Source organism: Leucoraja erinacea, chromosome 4, assembly GCF_028641065.1.
Source record: "Leucoraja erinacea ecotype New England chromosome 4, Leri_hhj_1, whole genome shotgun sequence".
NCBI lineage: Eukaryota > Metazoa > Chordata > Chondrichthyes > Rajiformes > Rajidae > Leucoraja > Leucoraja erinaceus.
Genome location: NC_073380.1, coordinates 87250093 through 87271273, shown reverse-complemented (window position 1 = coordinate 87271273; position 21181 = coordinate 87250093). Strand labels below are relative to the sequence as shown.

The window sequence follows — 21181 nt, the reverse complement described above, 5'->3', positions numbered from 1 at the left end:
TGTAAAACCGATCATTCAGATCATCATTTAGGGTTGGGTCATCTCAGTTAGTTTTGGGGGTGGGTGAGTTGTAGATGAAATGCTAGGATAGACCATGGATGCATGCACTATTGGAGGCCATCCATGCTGTCCTGGGAGTGCCCATTCCCAAGGATCTCAAGTTAACATGGTCCAATTTCCATGGAAATGTTTGCCAGAATGCTTCCAACTTCATGCAAAGCACCTTAAGATGCCTTTTGTTTAAATAATAATAATACATTTTATTTATTTATTTTTTTTATTTATTTTATGTTTGTTGTTATGTTGTTAAAAATTTCAGGATGGCTATCGCAAACATCCGGGTGGTCAAAGGTGGAATCACCAGTGATAGGCCACTGGAAATTAAATATTTAAAGGAGGTTAGGAAAGGAAGAATGTCCTGGATGGGAGATGAATAAAAATACTGACATCGGCATAAGCACATACAGAGTCTGTCAGTTCCTCTGAAGAATGAGCGAATAGTTTGGTGAGGGGGGGTGGTGAATGTTGACTGCAAACTCCTACATTGGTGATTAAACACACCCATTGCTGCTCAGCATGGCTGCTTCTTTGTCCTTGCCCTAGACACTGTATATGCTCTCAACCAACACACAGTGTTAGTCAAAGGGAAATGTTCAAAGCGTCATTAAACTAGGCACAACAGCAAAAGAATATTACATCACTCCTTTGATCACTGGAAGGAAACTTTGTATTTTGCTGCCGCCCTGCTTAGTGATCTTCTGAATGTTGCCTTGTATCACTTAGTGACATAATCACTCAAATATAAGGGAGGTTTTAGTTTGCATAATGAATAGCAATAACCTGATAACTATACTGGCCATCAACTTGAACCACTTCTTCTGTCCTGCAGGTAGGAGACCCTTCCAATGCCGGTTCTGCCCTTACAGTGCTTCCCAGAAGGGGAATCTGAAAATGCACGTTCAATACGTTCATCGTGTACCATTCGACAACAGTCTGTACCCAGATCGCCGCTTCAGACTCTCGCAGGGTGAAAACAGTCTCTACAGATCCATGGTGGGGCAGCTTGATCCCTCTTCGCTAGATCATCATCTTCCTGGGGCAACTATCCTGGAATGACGATATCCCCCAAACTTGGGAGTCTCTGGATTTCTCCGTTCACACGAGGCAAAAAGTGGTGGAAATATTTTGGCGAGTGGGAAACGTGACAAGATGTTGTGGGTCTGTTTTAGGCCTTAAGGAGGCAGGGAACAAGTATCCATGGCATAAAATCAGACAAAGCCAGACTGAGTCATCTATGGAAGAACATCTGCTCTCTGCTAACAAAATGCAGACAAGTGGTGCTATTAGAAGAAAAGTCAACCAGCTGTTTGGAAAACATTTTTTTTATTGACTATTTGCATTGGCAACGTAAACTAGTTAAATCATCACTAGATTGCACCCAAGTTTTTTTTTTCTTCAATTGGGAGAAATTGTTGTGGTTTGAGACGAGCTGATGCCATCAGTCTGAGACTAGATGCATTAGACTGATAATCAGCAAAATGCAACAACTTGGACTAGCAACTCTGCCCTGATCACATCATTGAAAATGGTTGTTAAACTTTATCAAAGAGGCATTCTTTTTTTTTTTCCAACTTAATGACTGGATTTGGCAAAACTAATTCCTGTTAACAATTAAAAGGCAAGTCATGTCAACAGGAAACTCTGTGCCCTCCCCTATAGAGCAGGTACTACATTTTTAACAAGAACACATGTGTATATATTTTTAATAATTGCATATTAAACAACAGAATTACCCTTTGTTTCCACAGTCTAGACTTCACAATGGACTGCTTTAAAACAAATGAACATTTCTTCTGCAGATACAGACGCCGACACAGGAAACAGGGAAGGTTTTTCAACAAGTAAAACTATTCTGTTCATCTAATTTGAAGAAATGTTCATGGTAAAATGGTCAGTTGCACAACAGCAGAAAACTATGCATTCCTTTATTGCTCAGGACTATGTACAGGGTTAATCCACCATTGCATTGGTTAATTGTTGTCACGTATACTGAGATACAGTGAATACTTTTGTTTGGGTGCTACCCAGTTAAATCATACTGCACATATGTACAATCAAGCCATACACAACTACAGCTGGTAGTGCAAAGAGAAAATTAGCAGAGCGCTGAATTTTGTGTTCCAGCAGTATAGTTATGAAGAAAGTGCAGATAAAATAAATGTAATGCCCACAATGGTCAGTTGGAAGATCAGGACTACACTCTGGGTTACGAGATGTCCGTTTAGAAGTCCAATAACAGTGGGGAAGAAGGTGTTCCTGAATCTGGTGGTACATGTTTTCAACGTTTTGTATCTTAGACATAGAAAACATAGAAAATAGGTGCAGGAGTAGGCCATTCGGCCCTTCGAGCCTGCACCGCCATTCAATATGATCATGGCTGAACATCCAACTCAGTATCCTGTACCTGCCTTCTCTCCATACCCCGATCCCTTTAGCCGCAAGGGCCACATCTAACTCCCTATTAAATATAGCCAATGAACTGGCCTCAACGACATTCTGTGGCAGAGAATTCCAGAGATTCACCACTCTCTGTGTAAAAAATGTTTTTCTCATCTCAGTCCTAAAAGATTTCCCCCTTTACCCTTAAACTGTGACCCCTGTGATCTTCTGCCCAATGGGACAGAGAAGAAGCAGGAATGACTGGAATGTGGGTGGTCCTTCATTATATAACTTTTGATATTAAATAACTTAGAACTCCTGGTCAGGATCTGCTGTTAATTTTCACCCCGTAGATGGCAGATGAAGGTAATCAGAGATCCCTTAACCCATGACAACACGGATTAAGACAAAATCCTAGAGGTGAAACAGATTAGTTTTGCCAAGCTCCACCCTGTAATTATAGACCTGATGCAAAATTGTATTCAACAAGTAAAAGAAGAAAGAAAATTATGATACAGTTCCTGTCCCTGACATCTGGCCCATATTTGAAAGCACTGCAGTAATTCAAATATGTGATTATATTTAGAGATCAACACCAAAGGCAATACCTCAGGCCATTCAGCAAAAATATATCTAAGATATTGTCTTTTTGAAAGTCTAGAAGTTCACACTTTCTTTCATCTTTCCAGAGGAAAAACAGACTCCCCTTCCTTCCCCTCCCACAGATAAAATGTGTTGATTAGTGTGGGTGTCAGCGGTTATGGGGGGAAGGCAGGAGAATGGGGTTAGGAGGGGGGAGATAGATCAGCCATGATTGAATGGCGGAGTGGACTCAATGGGTCAAATGGCCTAATTCTGCTCCTATCACTTATGATCTTGTGATTTTGCCCTTGCTAAAGCTGGAAAACTAGGCAAATTTCCTTCACATCTACCCTCAAAATAATAAGGCCATTCATTGAATCAGATTTATTTGGGAGGAAGTTCAATTTATTCTTGTGTAGGAGTAAACTCTGGGAAAGAAGCTCAAGGCAGAAATAATGAGTCAAACATCTTACAGCCCTTTGTATCTGTACTAGCCCTTTAGAAGAGGTTTAATGTCAATAACTGACCCCACCAATACTCTATCCAGTGTTATACAGTGATATTTCTGGCACTACCAGTACTGCACCCAGTATATCTCATCATTGTTATATCTAGTGTTCCACAGAGATAGACTTGTGCCCACCAATACTGTACCCAGTGAAACAAAGTGACAAATGTTAACGTATTTGTTAAACGGTGATGGACCCATGGGTGGTGTGTGTATGGAGTTTGTATGTTCTCCCTATGACTATGGATTTTCTCCGGGTGCTACTGTTTCCTCCCACACTCCAAAGAAGTACAGATTTGTAGATTAATTGGCTTCTGTAAATTGTAAATTGTCCCCAATGTGTAGGATAGTGTGCTATTAAGTGTACAGGCTGATGGCTGGTCAGCGTGAATTTGGTGGGCCGAAGGTCCTATTTCCATGCTTTCTCTCTAAAGTTTAAAATAAAGGACCTCTCCTCACCAGTACTGTACTCAAATCAAAACAAATCAAATACGTTTATTGTCATTGCACAACAACTGTACAACAAAATTTCACTGCATCTCCTTCAGTGGTATACATAGAAGACACGGGATAAAAGATTAAAAGAACAAAAACCATTGACTCTCATATACCGGCAAGGTCAGTAAATGAAATTAATAAAATAAAATTAATAAATAGATAATAGAAATATAAAAAATATTGCGTGTTATATTGCCCCACGAATAGTGTTGTGTTGCCCGCAGTGTTATCTATTTGAGTTTAGTTCTTTTATGGCACATGGGTAGAAACTGTTAATTAGTCTACAAGTGCGGGTCTTCAGAGACCTGTATCGCCTCCCAGAGGGCAGCAGAGTGAAAAGGTGGTTGGCAGGGTGGGATGAGTCATGTTTGATGTTTGTGGCCCGGCGTAAACATCGGGCCCTGTAAATGTCATCCAGGGAGGGTAGTTGAGCGTTTGTGATGCTCTGTGCTGTTTTAATAACTCTCTGTAATGCCTTCCTTTCAGCCTCACATGATGTAATGATTAATCCTGCCCCATGCTAGTACCGTATGTCTGTGTTATATAGTTGCAGGCCCATTTGCATTGATACTGTACCACACAGACCTGTTCCCACAAGTCTCATATAATGATAGAACCTATCCCCACCAGTACTGTACTCACTGTTATACAGTGTTAAACCCATCCCCATCAGTACTGTACCCCAATGTGACTGTTATACAGTGATAAATCCATCCCCATCAATAATGTACCTCAGTGTTATACACGGACAAACCCATGCCTATCTGATGTCCTTCCAGATCCCAAAGAAATGTTGTGGGAGTTGGACATTGTAAATTACTCCTACTGTGTAGGTGAGTGGTAGAAACTGAAGAGGTTCAGGGAATTTTGTGGAGATTAAAATGGAATGAATGTAAATAGGCAATCGGTGCACGAGTAGGCCATCCGGCTCTTTGAGCCATCACCGCCATTCATTGTGATAGAAACATAGAAAATAGGTGCAGGAGTAGGCCATTCGGCCCTTCGAGCCTGCACCGCCATTCAATATGATCATGGCTGATCATCCAACTCAGTATCCTGTACCTGCCTTCTCTCCATACCCCCTGATCCCTTTAGCCACAAGGGCCACATCTGACTCCCTCTTAAATATAGCCAATGAACTGGCCTCAACTACCTTCTGTGGCAGAGAATTCCAGAGATTCACCACTCTCTGTGTGAAAAATGTTTTTCTCATCTCGGTCCTAAAAGATTTCCCCCTTATCCTTAAACTGTGACCCCTTGTTCTGGACTTCCCCAACATCGGGAACAATCTTCCTGCATCTAGCCTGTCCAACCCCTTAAGAATTTTGTAAGTTTCTATAAGATCCCCCCTCAATCTTCTAAATTCTAGTGAGTACAAGCTGAGTCTATCCAGTCTTTCTTCATATGAAAGTCCTGACATCCCAGGAATCAGTCTGGTGAACCTTCTCTATACTCCCTCTATGGCAAGAATGACTTTCCTCAGATTTGGAGACCAAAACTGGACGCAATACTCCAGGTGTGGTCTCACCAAGACCCTGTACAACTGCAGTAGAACCTCCCTGCTCCTATACTCAAATCTGATTATCCATAATCAGTACCTCGTTACTGCCTTCTCCACATATCCCTTGATTCCGCTATCTTTAAGAACTCTATCTAACCCTCTCTTGAAAGCATCCAGATAATTGGCCTCCACTGCCTTCCGAGGCAGAGAATTCCACAGATTCATAACTCTCTGGGTGAAAAGGTTTTTCCTCATCTCCGTCCTAAATGGCCTCCTCCTTATTCTTAAACTGTGGCCCCTGGTTCTGGACTCCATTCTTTCAACATATGACAGTCCTGCCACCTGGGAATTAACCTCATGAACCTATGCTGCATTCTCTCAACAGCAAGAATGTCCTTCCTCAAATTTGGGGATGAAAACTGCACACAATACTGCAGGTGTGGTCTCACCAGGGCCCTGTACAACTACAGAAGGACCTCTTTGCTCCTATACTTAACTCCTCTTGCTATGAAGGCCAACATGCCATTAGCTTTCTTTACTGCCTGCTGTACCTGTAAATGCATGCTCGATGGTCAGTGTAGATTCAGAGGGCCAAATAGGTTGTTTCTGTGTCTTATGATGATACGATTTTATGATTCTTACTCCTTAGCCATCTGGGCATGAATTTTCAAGGGTACATTTAGGTACTTTTTTTGATATGTTTAATGTTTTTGATTACACCATCCTTTCATAAGTTCATATGGTCTCGAAGCAAAATTAGGCTATTCGGCCCATCAAGTCTACTCCGCCATTGTATCATGGCTGATCTATCTTTCCTGTCCATTTCCACCTTAAAAGTACCCAATGACGACCTCCACAGCTGTCTGTGACAATGAATTCCACAAATTCAGTACCCTCTGACTAAAGAAATTCCTCCTCAGCTTTCTAAACGTACGTCCTTTTATTCTGAGGCTATGGCCTCTGGTCCTAGACTCTCCAACAAGTGCAAACATATTCTCCACATTCACTTTATCCAGGCCTTTCAGGCAATGAGTTCCACCAGCACCAACATCTGAACAAAAACATTTTTCCTCATCCCCATCCTTCTAATGCTTATCTCAAAACTGATAGATGGTGACTTCTTTGCCAAGGGAAATGGGTCCTACCTAAGTTTGTTTTCATTTTTATGCACCTCGATTAAATCTCCCACCAACCTCCTTTGTTACAAATACTTTGTATTGGTATTGGGTATTAATATTATCATGTGTACCAAGATAGAATGAAAAGTTATGTGCCATCCTATACAATCAAGCCATACACAAGTATAACAGGTAGTGCAGAGAGTAAAATATCAGAGTGCAGTATATTATATAGCTACAGAGAAAGTGCAGATAAAAAAGTGCAAGGGCTACATTGAGGTAGGTTGGGAGATTGGGACTACACTCTTAAATACGGGAACACTATTCAGCAGTCTGATAACAGCAGGAAATAAGCTGTTCTTAAATCTGGTGCTACAAGGCTTCAGATGTTTGTATCTTCTGCCCATTGGGAGAGAGGAGAAGAGGTCAATTCAGTTTAGTTCTGCGATACAGCATGAAAACAGCCCCTTCGGTCCAACTAGTCACCGGTCAGTGATCAACTGTATACTAGTTCTATCCTATATCCTCTAGGGACAATTTACAGAAGCCAATTAACCTACGAAACCTGCACATCTTTGGATTGTGGGAGGGAACCAGACCACCCAAAGAAAACCCATACAGTCATAGGGAGAATGTACAAACTCCGTACAGTCAGCACATGTAGTCAGGTTTGAACCAAGATCTCTGAAGCTGCAAGGCAGCAACTCGACCACTAAGTTGAAGTTGCATTTCATCTTTATAACATTGCCCTCTGTGGAAAAACAGGGTGACACCCAATCTCAGATGGGCGGGTTAAGGTCACATTGACTGTTACCATTTAACAGTTGGCAAAAGGTAAGTGCCTACCACGTCATAAAATTTCCCAAAAGAACCAAACACTCAAGAGTTGATGTGGGAGTCATTACAAAATTAAACCCACGACTTAAAAGAATGGTGGAAGGACATTCAGCAGGAACTTTTAGGGATGAATAATTGTTTGTAGAATTGTAGAAATCTATTATTGGCAGTTGGCCCAAGCATCAGTGCTGGGAGTGTCAATCCTCATTAATTGTTTTCAGTGACTGCATTAATAGTTGAACTCACATTCTAAGTCAACTGCTTCAATTATTTGAAACACCCTGAATCTTCCATTCCCAGGGGAATACTGACAGACTTGAACGACCTGTTTTCTGAAATAATCCATACAATGTTCAATAGTTTACAATTCTATTCTATCAATTGCTTTTAAGAGGAGAGCTACCTCATCAGTAATACATGCGAGAGATAATAACCAAAAATAGTTTTCCTTCCCTTGCTCTGAATCTTAAAATAATTTTGGTCTTATGTCAATTTTCTTGTAATGTTTGTACCAAAAAGACAAAAGTCACATCTTCCATTAACCCCAAAAGATTTCCCAAAGAGTTTAGTTTTAGAACACATTCCTTTAATAAAATGTTAGACCCTCTCTCCATGTGTTAAAAGAGTGCGTATGGATTTGAGATAACATGCTACCGTAACACAACTAGAACCTCCGTCACCTTCAAAGCATCAACAAAACTGGCATGGCAGAGCAGTGGTAGAGTTGATGCCTAATGCCCCTGTCCCACTTAGGAAACCTGAACGGAAACCTCCGGAGACTTTGCGCCCCATCCAAGGTTTCCGTGGGGTTCCCGGAAGTTGCAGGTGGTTGCCGGAGGTTGCAGGTAGTGGAAGCAGGTAGGGAGACTGACAAAAACCTCCGGGAACCACACGGAAACCTTGGGTGGGCCGCAAAGTCTCCAGAGGTTTCCGTTCAGGTTTCCTAAATGGGACAGGGGCATTACAGTGTCACAGACGCAAGTTCGATCCTGACTATGGCACTGTCTGTATGGAATTTGTGCATTCTTCCCGTGACCTGCATGGGTTTTCTCCAGTTGCTCTGGTTTCCTCCCACAAGGCTTATTGGCTTGGTAAAATTGTTAATTGTCCTTATTTTGTGTAGGTTAGTGTTGGTGTGAAGGGATCACTGGTCAGCGCAGACTCGGTGTGTCGAAAGGCCTGTTTCCACATTGTATCTCTAACCTAAACTAAAAAACTAAAAACCTTTAATCAATTAAGGCAAAAGGTTTCTGAAGATCAAGACCTGAGATTTGGCACAAGATTCATGATCCAGCAGGCAGCAGCAATCCTGGTTATCTTGTATGCTTCTAAGACAAGGACATTCTGCAACAGGTACTTCAAGGGACTGAAAAAAAAATCACCAACTCTCTGCAAAATCATCATAATTCACTGGAAGTGCAACAATGTCAGTGTCCTCTCCAAGGCCAACATGCTCAGGATTGAACACCTAGTTGCACTCAGTCAGTTATGTTGGGCCTATGTCATGACGTTTGTATACCTGGCACGAGCCTTCCAAAATACATACCTGTCTTTGGGAAAAGTGGGAAAGATTTGAAGATGTACTCAAAGTTTCCTTGGTAAAATGCAACATCCCCGATGACTCCTCGGAATCTCAGTCCAATAGATTAGAGAAGTAACATTCAGGATGTTGTTGAAAATCATGTGCTGAGGACACCAGGATGTGGAGGGTTTCTGATCTCTCAGCTCAGCACACCTGAGCTCCACCCTGGACTCAGTGCTGGGGCAGGTGGCAGTGCAGCCAGAGGATCTGGGGTGACGGAGGAACTGAGGGAAATCCACATTAGGCAGGTGCTGGGTAGACTGATGGGACTGAAAGCTGATAAATCTCCAGGGCCAGATGGTCTGTATCCCAGGGTACTTAAGGAAGTGGCTCCAGAAATTGTGGAAGCATTGAAAAGCAATTTCTAGACCAATTGAAAAAAACATTTTCCAATGTTCTGTAGATTCAGGATCAGTTCCTGTGGATTGGAGGGTAGCTAAAGTTATCCCACTTTTTAAGAAAGGCGGGAGAGAGAAAACAGAATTATATACCAGTCAGCCTGACATCGGTGGTGGGGAAGATGTTGGAGTCAAATATAAAAGAAGAAATAGCGGCACATTTTGATAGCAGTGACAGGATCGGTCCGAGTCAGCATGGATTTACGAAGGGGAAATCATGCTTGACTAATCTTCTGAAATTTTTTGAGTATGTTACTAGGAAGATGCACAAGGGAGAGCCAGTGGATGTAATATACCTGGACTTTCAGAAAGCATTTGATAAGGACCCACATAGGAGATTAGTGGGCAAAATTAGGTCACATGGTATTGGGGGTAGAGTGCTGACATGGATAGAAAATTGGTTCACAGACAGGAAACAAAGAGTAGGGATTAACGGGTCCCTTTCAGAATGGCAGGCAGTGACTAGTGGGGTACCGCAAAGCTCGGTGCTGGGACCGCAGCTATTTACAATATACATCAATGATTTAGATGAAGGGATTCAAAGTAACATTAGCAGATTTGCAGATGACACAAAGCTGGGTGGCAGTGTAAACTGTGGAGGATGTTATGAGAATGCTAGGGTGACTTGGACAGGTTGGGTGAGTGGGCAGATGCATGGCAGATACAGTTTAATGTGGATAAATGTGAAGAAACAGGAAGGCAGATTACTATCTAAATTATGTCAAGTTGGGAAAAGGGGGAAATACAAAAATACAATGGGATCTGGGGGTCCTTGTTCATCAGTCAATGAAAGTAAGCATGCAGTACAGCGGGCAGTGAAGAAAGCGAATGGCATGTTAGCCTTCATAACAAGAGTAGTTGAGTATAGGAGCAAAGAGGTCCTTCTGCAGTTGTACAGGGCCCTAGTGAGACCACACCTGGTGTATTGTGTGCAGTTTTAGTCCCCTAATTTGAGGAAGGACCTTGAGGGAGTGCAGCGTAGGTTTACAAGGTTAATTCCCAGGATGGCGGGACTGTCATATGCTGAGAGAATGGAGCGGCTGGGCTTGTACACTCTGGAGTTTAGAAGGATGAGAGGTTATCTTACTGAAACGTATAAGATTAATAAGTGTTTGGACATGCTAGAGGCGGGAAACATGTTCCCGATGTTGGGGGAGTCCAGAACCAGGGGCCACAGTTCAAGAATAAGGGGCAAGCCATTTAGAACGGAGACGAGGAAACACTTTTTCTCACAGAGAGTTGTGAGTCTGTGGAATTCTCTGCCTCAGAGGGCGGTGGAGGCCGGTTCTCTGGATACTTTCAAGAGAGAGCTTGATAGGGCTCTTAAAGATAGCAGAGTCAGGGAATATGGGGAGAAGGCATGAAAGGGGTACTGATTGGGGATGATCAGCCATGATCACATTGAATGGCGGTGCTGGCTTGAAGGGCCGAATGGCCTACTCCTGCCCATATTGTCAGTCAATACCTGACTTCCGGCAGATTCAATATTGGTGCACTGCAGAGTGAGGGAGCTGGAGTCAAAGACATGCTAAACAGTGGAACGCAGAACATATCTCCCAAACCACGCCCACCCACGAGAGCATGATTCAAGCCCTTCTATGATGTTGCCATGGCAAGCTATAAATCACTTATAACATGGATCTATTGTATCACCAGCCACTCTGCGATTGTCAATAACTTTGCAAATGATTTATGACTGGAGGAAAACCTGCAAGAACCTGATCAATGTCACCTCAGACTATTTTTTTTTAAGGGCACTAAATCACTATCGTTATGTATTTTGATCTGTTTCCTAACTTGTAATATGGCTTACACAGTTTGTGCCAGCAACTCAAGAACATACAATGTTCCACCCTGGGGATGTGACAACCAAAGCTGGAAATAGTTGGTGAAGCAGTTGTTTAAATCCCATCCAGAAGGTGGTCTGATTAGAGAATGTAGATGACTTCCCTACCCCATAACCCCTCTCCGTTCTGCAGAGTTGCTCAAACTGTTTATCTTCATAAATCCTAATGGTTAATAATGCAAGTTAATTCCAATTTTAAGCTGGCAATGCAACCGTGCAGAATTATGCGGCAACGTGTAATCTTAATGATTTGTTAGATAAGTGTATTTAATGCTGTTTATATTTGGTATTTATTCTCTTATTTGATTATCAATTCCCTTTATATATATAAAAAAGCATATGTCAAACCCATGTTTCCTTTAGTGTCATTTTAACTTCCCACCTGAGCAGATTAATATGTAAGCATTTTCTACATTGAAGGTTTCTATATTCCACTTGTGTTATGGATCCTTAATCCAGGCATCCTACCAAACAGTTGGCAGAGTGCCATCTTTCAGATGAAATGTTAAACTAGGCCCCAACTCCCATTTGACGTAGATGAATTGGTTATCCCATTCCACTACTTCACAGACTGGAAGCATCAGAGATCTCTATTATCTCCAACATTATTTACAGACATTGCTTGAGGGCATTATTTGGTTATTATCAGAGTGCTGGTTATCAAAGGTTGGTATGGCAATCTTGCCTCCATTTCACAGCAGCCAGCCACACCTCAGAGGTACCTCATTCAACATGAAACATCTTGAGAGATCCAAAGGAAAAGCATTTTGATAATTGCAAATGTTATAGTTTTAGTTTAGAGACACAGCATGGAAACAGGCCTAGCAAGTCCACCACAACCACGGATCACCCATTCCAACGTAGTATGTATTCCCACTTTTCCCATCCACTCTCTACATATTAGGGCAATTTTACAGAGGCTGATTGGCCTAAAACCAACCTCTTTGGGATGAGGAAGGAAATTAGAGCACCCAGAATCACAGGGAGAATGTACAAACTTCACCCAACCAGCACCTAGTGTCAGGCTCAATCCTGGGTCTCTGCCACCCTTCAACTGAATTTACTATCCAATTTTCATTTTTATTTTCCAAAGATCAGATGAACATCCAATCTTTGGCAAAAGTAAATAGAATTTGGATGCTGCACAGTAATGCAGCTAATAGAGCTGCTGCCTTATAGTTCCACTGATCCGGTTTCAAATCTAACATCGGTCCATGTAGACGTTGGATCTTCTCCCTGTGACTCTATGCTCCGGTTTGCTCCCACAACCCAAAAATGTGTAGGTTGGTAGGTTAAGTGCCCATTGTAAATTGTGCTGAATAAAGTGATTTATCTCAGGTCTCATGTTTATCCTGGCAGCTCAGCTTTGGGCTTGAAGAGGTGGCCCTAGTGGTATCAAGCTTATCCTGGTGCCTCAGTCTTTACTTCTGTGTGTGGCACCAGTCCCTCATTATCTGTTGGCTGGAAGAGGGACTGGTCTCAGGCTTTCCCTAGTCATTCCGTCATAGCCCCAGTAGGGATGGTGGCTGTCTATGGCGTCTTCCCTGCAGCTCAGTCTTGATAACACAGTGGCATTGGTGGTCTTGGGGTTGTCCCAGTGATTCAATCTTCCTCCGAACTGCAAGGGGAACACAGCCTGCAGGGAGGTACTGCACTTCCTCTCTCTAGCTGGAATACCTGGTTATTATATGAAGTAGGCTGACGAGCTTCAGGTAGGCCAGTCCGATGTTAGCTAACTGCACACAACTAATAGCAATGATGCTGAGGATTGGCCTCTCCTGGCCTATGTGCAATGATAGGGATCAGAACAGTATCTGAGAGAGGGATGCTAAAGGAAATCAGGGCAATACTCAATACATAATAACCTGGAAAAAGTAGAAGCGTGTGGACCTGAGTAAATCTTGCAGTGGTGATTTGACATTTGAGGTGAACATCAATGACCAAGCTTCCAACCTCACCGTTCCCCAGCCCCGCACGGCCCGTTTTTACCTTCTCCCCAAAATCCACAAACCCGGCTCTCCCGGCAGACCCATTGTCTCTGCTTGTTCGTGCCCCACCGAACTCATCTCCACATACCTTGACTCCATACTATTCCCCTTGGTCAAATCCCTTCCCACCTACGTTCTAGACACCTCCGACACTCTCCGCCGCCTCCACGCATTCCACTCTCTAGGCCCTCACCCCCTCATCTTCACCATGGACGTCCAGTCACTCTACACCTCCATCCCCCACCAGGATGGCCTCAAAGCCCTCCGGTTCTTCCTCGACCAGAGGAGCAACCTATAACCAGCCACCGACACTGTCCTCCGCCTAGCGGAGTTGGTCCTCACCCTCAACAAATTTATGTTTGACTCCTCCCATTTCTTCCAAACACAAGGCGTAGCTATGGGCACACGCATGGGCCCCAGCTACGCCTGCCTCTTTGTTGGGTACGTCGAACAATCCTTGTTCGAGACGTACCAGGGTCCCATCCCTGACCTCTACCTCCGTTACATCGACGACTGCTTTGGGGCCACCTCCTGCACCCACACACAACTGACTGACTTCATCCACTTCACCACCAACTTCCATCCAGCACTCCAATACACCTGGAACATTTCTGACACTTCCCTACCATTCCTTGACCTCTCCATCGCAGGGGACAAACTTCTGACCGACATACACTACAAACCCACTGACTCACATGGCTATCTGGACTACACGTCTTCCCACCCTGCCCCCTGTAAAGACTCCATCCCCTACTCCCAATTCCTCTGCCTACGCCGCATCTGTTCCCAGGATGAGACGTTCCACACCAGGGCATCGGAAATGTCCTCGCTCTTCAGGGAACGGGGATTCCCCTCCGCCACCATAGATGAGGCTCGCACCAGGGTCTCTTCCATACCCCGCAACACTGCTCTCTCTTCCCATCCCCGCACTCGCAACAAGGGCAGAGTCCCCCTAGTCCTCACCTTTCACCCCACCAGCCGGCAAATATAACAAATAATCCTCCGCCATTTCCGCCACCTCCAACGTGACCCCACCACTCGCCACATCTTTCCATCTCCCCCCATGTCTGCCTTCCGCAAAGACCGCTCCCTCCGCAACTCCCTTGTCAATTCTTCCCTTCCCTCCCGTACCACCCCCTCCCCGGGCACTTTCCGTTGCAACCGCAAGAAATGCAACACCTGTCCCTTCACCTCCCCCCTTGACTCCATTCAAGGACCCAAGCAGTCGTTCCAGGTGCGACAAAGGTTCACCTGCTCTAGATGTCAGCTGATTTACATCGGTGAAACCAAGCGGAGGTTGGGCGATCGTTTCGCCGAACACCTCCGCCCAGCCCGCAATAACCTACCTGAACTCCCGGTGTCTCAGCACTTCAACTCCCCCTCCCATTCCCAATCCGACCTCTCTGTCCTGGGTCTCCTCCATTGCCAGAGTGAGCAACACCGGAAATTGGAGGAACAGCACCTCATATTCCGCCTGGGTAGCTTGCGTCTGGTTGGCATGAACATTGAATTCTCCCAATTTTGTTAGCCCTTGCTGTCTCCTCCCCTTCCTTAACCCTTAGCTGGGTGCTCCGTTTTCCTCCAATGCCGTATAGACAAGTTGGTTAAGTGGTACATCATCAATGTATATTGGCTCTAGCCTGTAGATGAGTAACATAACCTAGGGAGGAATTGATGGGAATGTGGGGAGAATAAAGTGGGTTAGGGTAGAATGGGTTAGATGGTCCGCATGGATTCAATGGGCCGAATGGCCTATTTCCATGCTGAACCACTAAATGACTCGGGCTCTATACAGAGACTTCATTAAAATGAAAAATCACTAACTCCATCCCACTTCTGACACCATGTAAACAAGAGCCAGAGAGTGTGTGATTTAAACACATCTTTAATGAGCACTTGAAACTTAGCAGCGTTGAGGATGACAGGTTGTCAGTGCATCCTAGCTGCTCGAACTGCGGTGCTGGGAACGAGTGCTAGTATAAGTGTTATAGTGGGGTGGAGTTAGTGATGATGGCTTATGTGTGATCGGTTCACATGCATCATCAATCTACAAAAACTGCTAGAAATACTGGACAGATCAGGTAGCATGTCCAGAGAGAGAGAGAGAGGGAGAGCTAAGATATAAATTAGTTGTATGGACTGGACGCAGTGCAGGAACACGTGCTTTGAAGCTCCTAGGAATATGAGGCGTGAGCTCGATAGATCTTTGATAACCAGCAGCATTAATAGATTTGGGGTAAAGTGGGATAATTGCATCACAGATCAAGTCCTGTATGACGTTAATGAGCTGCAAAACTAACTCAACATACTCTCTCCAAATGCTTTCTTCCTGAAAATCGTTCAACCTGGTAGCTTCTTGGTAAACCTCCTCTAAACATTCTCTAAAGCCTTTACATCTTTCCTGATTTGTGGTACTCAGACTTAGAGTTATACAGTGTGTAAACAGCCCCTTCGGCCCAACTTGACCATGCCAACCAACATGCCCCATCTACACTAGTCCCATTTGCATAAGTTTGGCCCATATCCCTCTAAACCTACCTGATTAAATGTTGTGAAAGTACCTGCCTCAACTACCTCCTCCCGCAGCTCATTCCATATTCCTTCCATTCTTTATGTAAAGAAAGTTGCCCCTCAGATTCCTATTAAATCCTTCACCCCTCACCTTAAACCTTCAATTTGTTCCACCACTAATTTGCAGAGACCCAAAATGTTACCCTAATATACAAGCTGCTGTCCATGTTTGACCCAAACACTTCATATGGCAGTCGCGCACTGGAACTTGGATTTAAGACTCAAAACAAAACAAACCTTAAACTGCTGTCATTTTCCAACAGGAGGGATAAAACAAGTTAATAGTACAAATTGTAAACTAACATAATTTACCATGAAGAAGAATTACTGAGCTTGGCAGCTTTCAAGCTCAGTCATGTATGATCTTGAACAGGACAACTCTTCCAGACAAGGATTGTAGACAAATCTCTGTGAGTCTCGGGGTGGGGCTAGTGGGCAGTGGAGTGGTGGTGCCGACAACCCAGGTTGGGGGGGAAGGTGGGGGGGGGGGGGGGGGGGGGGGGGTGGAGTTTGTTACAGATTAATCATGGAAATGAAACAGGCACATGGAGCATTTAGGTAGATGAGAACGGCACACGGCATTGGGGGTTCAGTATTGATGTGGATAGAGAACTGGCTGGCAAACAGGAAGCAAAGAGTAGGAGTAAACGGGTCCTTTTCACAATGGCAGGCAGTGACTAGTGGGGCACCGCAAGACTCAGTGCTGGGACCCCAGCTATTTACAATATATATTAATGATCTGGATGAGGGAATTGAAGGCAATATCTCCAAGTTTGCGGATGACACTAAGCTGGGGGGCAGTGTTAGCTGTGAGGAGGATGCTAGGAGACTGCAAGGTGACTTGGATAGGCTGGGTGAGTGGGCAAATGTTTGGCAGATGCAGTATAATGTGGATAAATGTGAGGTTATCCATTTTGGTGGCAAAAAAACGGGAAAGCAGACTATTATCTAAATGGTGGCCGATTGGGAAAGGGGGAGATGCAGCGAGACCTGGGTGTCATGGTACACCAGTCATTGAAGGTAGGCATGCAGGTGCAGCAGGCAGTAAAGAAAGCGAATGGTATGTTAGCTTTCATTGCAAAAGGATTTGAGTATAGGAGCAGGGAGGTTCTACTGCAGTTGTACAGGGTCTTGGTGAGACCACACCTGGAGTATTGCGTACAGTTTTGGTCTCCAAATCTGAGGAAGGAGAGGGGATCTTATAGAAACTTACAAAATTCTTAAGGGGTTGGACAGGCTAGATGCAGGAAGATTGTTCCCGACGTTGGGGAAGTCCAGGACAAGGGGTCACAGCTTAAGGATAAGGGGGAAATCCTTTAGATGAGAAGAACTGTTTTCACACAGAGAGTGGTGAATCTCTGGAACTCTCTGCCATAGAGGGTAGTTCAGGCCAGTTCATTGGCTATATTTAAGAGGGAGTTAGATGTGACCCTTCTGGCTAAGGGGATCAGGGGGTATGGAGAGAAGGCAGGTACTGGATACTGAGTTGGATGATCAGCCATGATCATATTGAATGGCGGTGCAGACTCGAAGGGCCGAATGGCCTACTCCTGTACCTAATTTCTATGTTTCTATGTTTCTAGAAGAAGGAAGGGGTTGAAATGCTGTTAATTTCTGATCTCAAACAACATCCTACCAGGAATCGGAACCAGCACCGGCTCTGGAATGACAAAGGCATTCGAATATCTGAGTTGGTCTCATGCAACAGACATAAGACCCCCTTCTATGCATTGATCTGAAATTGTTTCCAATTCACTTGCATCCCACTCAAACTATTCTGTTCTTTAATGTATCGCTCAGCACTAACTTTCTCAAGAAGTCAAGTCAACTTTATTTGTCACATACACATACAAGATGTAGAGTGAAATGAAAGTGGCAATGCCTGCGGATTGTGCAAAACACCGGAACAGCAGAACAGAACCAGAACCAGTATTTTCATTTTTTAAAAAAGACAGTAATTACGCCCTGGTGAGATCAGAGTTTGTGGGAAGAAACTCCGTCTCATCCTCTCTGTTTTCACAGTGTGACAGCGGAGGCTCTTGCCTGACCGTAGCAGCTGGAACAGTCCGTTGCTGGGGTGGTAGGGGACCTTCATGATCTTGCTGGCTCTGGATCTGCACCTCCTGGTGTATAGGTCCTGCCGGGGATTACCTCAAATTAGAGAAGTCAATGTTCATACCGCTGGGGTGCAAACTGCCCAAGCAAAATATGAGGTGCTGCTCCTCCAATTTACGGTGGTCCTCACTCTGGCCATGGAGGAGGCCCAGGGCAGAAAGGTCGGATTCGGAATGGGAGGGGGAGTTGAAGTGCTGAGCCACCGGGAGATCAGGTTGGTTATTGCGAACCGAGCAGAGGTGTTCGGCGAAGCGATCGCAAGCCTACGCTTGGTCTCACCAATGGAGAGCAGCTGACATCTAGAGCAGCGGATGCAATAGATGAGGTTGGAGGAGGTGCACATGAACCTCTGCCGCACCTGGAAAGACTGCTTGGGTCCTTGAATGGAGTCAAGGGGGGAGGAAAAGCGATCAAGTGTATGGGGTTGGAGGTATGTCTGCCCATCTTGATCACCTGGGGCCTGGCGGTGAGAAAGTCCAGGACCCAGGCACACAGGGAAGTGTTCTGTCCCAGTTCCAGCAGTTTCTCAGCAAGTCTGGTGGGGACTATGGTGTTGAAAGCTGAACTAAAATCAATGAACAGCATCCTCACATAGCCCCCCTTCTGGCTGTCAAGGTGAGTGAGAGTGGTGTGCAAAACCTGGGAGACCACATCATCCGTGGATCTGTTTGGACGGTATGCGAACTGCAGCGGGTCCATGGTGCGAGGGAGGAAGGCACAGATGTAGGTCTTGATCAGCCTCTCGAAGCATTTCAAGACCACCGAGATCGGTGGTCATCCAAGCAGGCTGGAGAGGCATTCTTAGGCACTGGTACAATGGTGGATCTCTTGAAGCAGGCAGGGATCACGGACTTGGCCAGGGAGAGGTTTAACATTGTGATGAACACTGGAGCTAGCTGATTAGGACAAGACTTTAATACTCGCCCAGATATACCATCTGGGTCTACAGCTTTCCTCGTGTTCACACGCGTCAGAGCCCTCCTCACGTCGTTCTTGGACACCGAGAATGTGTACACATCCCCAGCGGTGTGCCTCACCCCAGCCTTGCTAGCCAACGCGCTGACGATGTTGTGTAGCCGGCGAGCTAGGTGTGTTCTTGCCCGCCTCAAATCGCTCAGCACTAACTTTCTCAGAAAGATTGTGCAATGAAAGGAGAATCTAATGAAGGTCTTTAAAATGATGAAAAGCTTAATAAAATGGATTCTTTTATTTTTATGATTTATTAAAATAACTGAATCAGTGCCCAATGTCACCTTCCTTCCTTTAAAATCTTTCCTTCAACATCAATTCAAACCAATATTTCTTATCATATTTCAATGTTACCCGAGGAATTTTTCAACAATAAATCACATTGCCAATAGTTTTTGTGAAATTAATTAAAATAAACATCATGGGATTATTGTTTACCATTAATGGAAGTTACCAGGTCTATCAAGTTACATTTCATTGCTGTTAGCAATGGCAAGCTCTGTTTCCCAAAAATCTACCCAATATTTTATGGAAAAACTTTGCAACTTCCAACGTTCCATCGGATTTGCTATTGTCTTTATCTGAATGAACAGAAAAACGCGCATTTGTATAGCACTTTTCAGGATAGTGGGCATCCATCCCGAAGTGCTACACCCTGCCAATGAAGTCAGTGGTCAGAAAGGCAGCAACCAATTTGCATGTAGTAAACTGTCAGAAACAGGAATGTGAGTGTGACCGGATAACCTGCTTCTGTGGTCTGAACCAGGCACGGAACTCGCTATCAAAACATGGAGGGGTCCGGGGGCCAGGGGGGACAGAAAATGTTGGCGGCCCTGGGCGCATGCGCACACTCACACACACGTGCGCGAGGCTTTGGAGGCTAAATGCAGCTCAACTCTGCCTGTCTCGCCGGGTTAACTACAAGCCCTGACTGGACTGATGGGATACCAGCACTGCTTCACCGCGCAGGCCATATTCCCCGCAAGCCCAGGCAGGTTAACCTGGTGGGACAGGCAGAGTTGAGCTGGGTTTAGCGCTGCCTCTCTGTGGGTCTGGGGGAACTGGCTGTGGGCCTGGGGGAACAGCTCGCGTCTGACTCACGACCTCTCTGGCCACCCATGGGGGGGGGGGGGGGGGGGGGGCAGAGAGGTCGGGAGTGCCGGAGACCCGGCCGGGATCGATCCTGGCTGCGGATGAGGCGCAGGTCTGTGCCACGTCTCCCTCCTCCAATCACTGCACTCTATCCTCAGTCCCACCCCCCCACTCCACTCCTCCGTCCTCCAATCATCACGCCGAATCATCACGTGCCGCCCCCATTGCCTGCTGACCGATGTCTCTCTTGTCCAATCAGCGCCCTCGATCAGCTGTCCCACCCCCACTGTCTCATGGAAAGCGGAGATTTCACCGGGTTTTAAAATCCGGATGACAAAAACTTGGGGGGGATGTTCCCCCCACCTCTCAAACCATGGGGGGGACGTGTCCCCTCTGCCCCCCACCTCCCCCCCCCCCCGGGTTTTCCGCCCCTGGTCTGAACTAAGGGATAATTATTGTCTGGGAAATTATGTATTACCTTGGCTTGAAGATCAGGACGTTGGGAATGAGATTAAAAGATCAGCAGCTGTTGGACCAAAGAGGAAGCTGGCTGAAGGATCCCCATTGAAGGGACCGAAGAAAGCAGGAAGATATAACTTCCAAAACCAACAATTCCAAACAAAGGTTGAAAGGAATTTTCAAATTGTCTTTGCCTGATGCTTGAGAAAATGTCACTCTGTGACAAGTCCTGGGTGATTTGTTTCTCCCAAGGCCAGAGGTGGAAAATAAATCTGCAAATGAAAACTCTAAACTATTTAAGTAAAGCGTTTCACACAGTGCAGCCAGCTATTAGAGAGAAAGTCACCAAGGCATGAGAGCAACAGTGTAAACTGACTGGATTTCAAACTTTTCCAGTGCTTTAAACTGACATGAACCTTTTTCATTTTTACAAATTATCATACAAAGCACTGCCCTTCTTAAATTTGCATTTTATTAAATGCACTGTAAGTCATAGGGCTTGTCTCTGTATTTGCTCAAAAGAATCAAAGAGACTGGACTGGACATTTTGAACCTTGCATGTCTTTACAGCATTGAAAAGGGTTTTAAACTCAGATTCTAACAACATTCCTGAAACTCTCAGCTGCCAGAACAATTCACCCAAAACAGAACCTCCTGCACATGTTTCCCTGAACTCAG

General features: G+C 44.9%; 1 protein-coding gene across 1 annotated transcript in view; it reads left to right on the top strand.

Moving 5' to 3' along the window:
- znf516 (zinc finger protein 516) overlaps positions 1-10143 on the top strand; it is a 77751-nt gene extending 67608 nt beyond the window's left edge. The window contains exon 3 of the mRNA XM_055634751.1: positions 890-10143. Within this exon, the coding sequence (XP_055490726.1) occupies positions 890-1116 (227 nt within the window). The 3' untranslated portion in view covers positions 1117-10143. The remainder of the gene's footprint in view (positions 1-889) is intronic.
- Positions 10144-21181: the final 11038 nt, after the last annotated feature.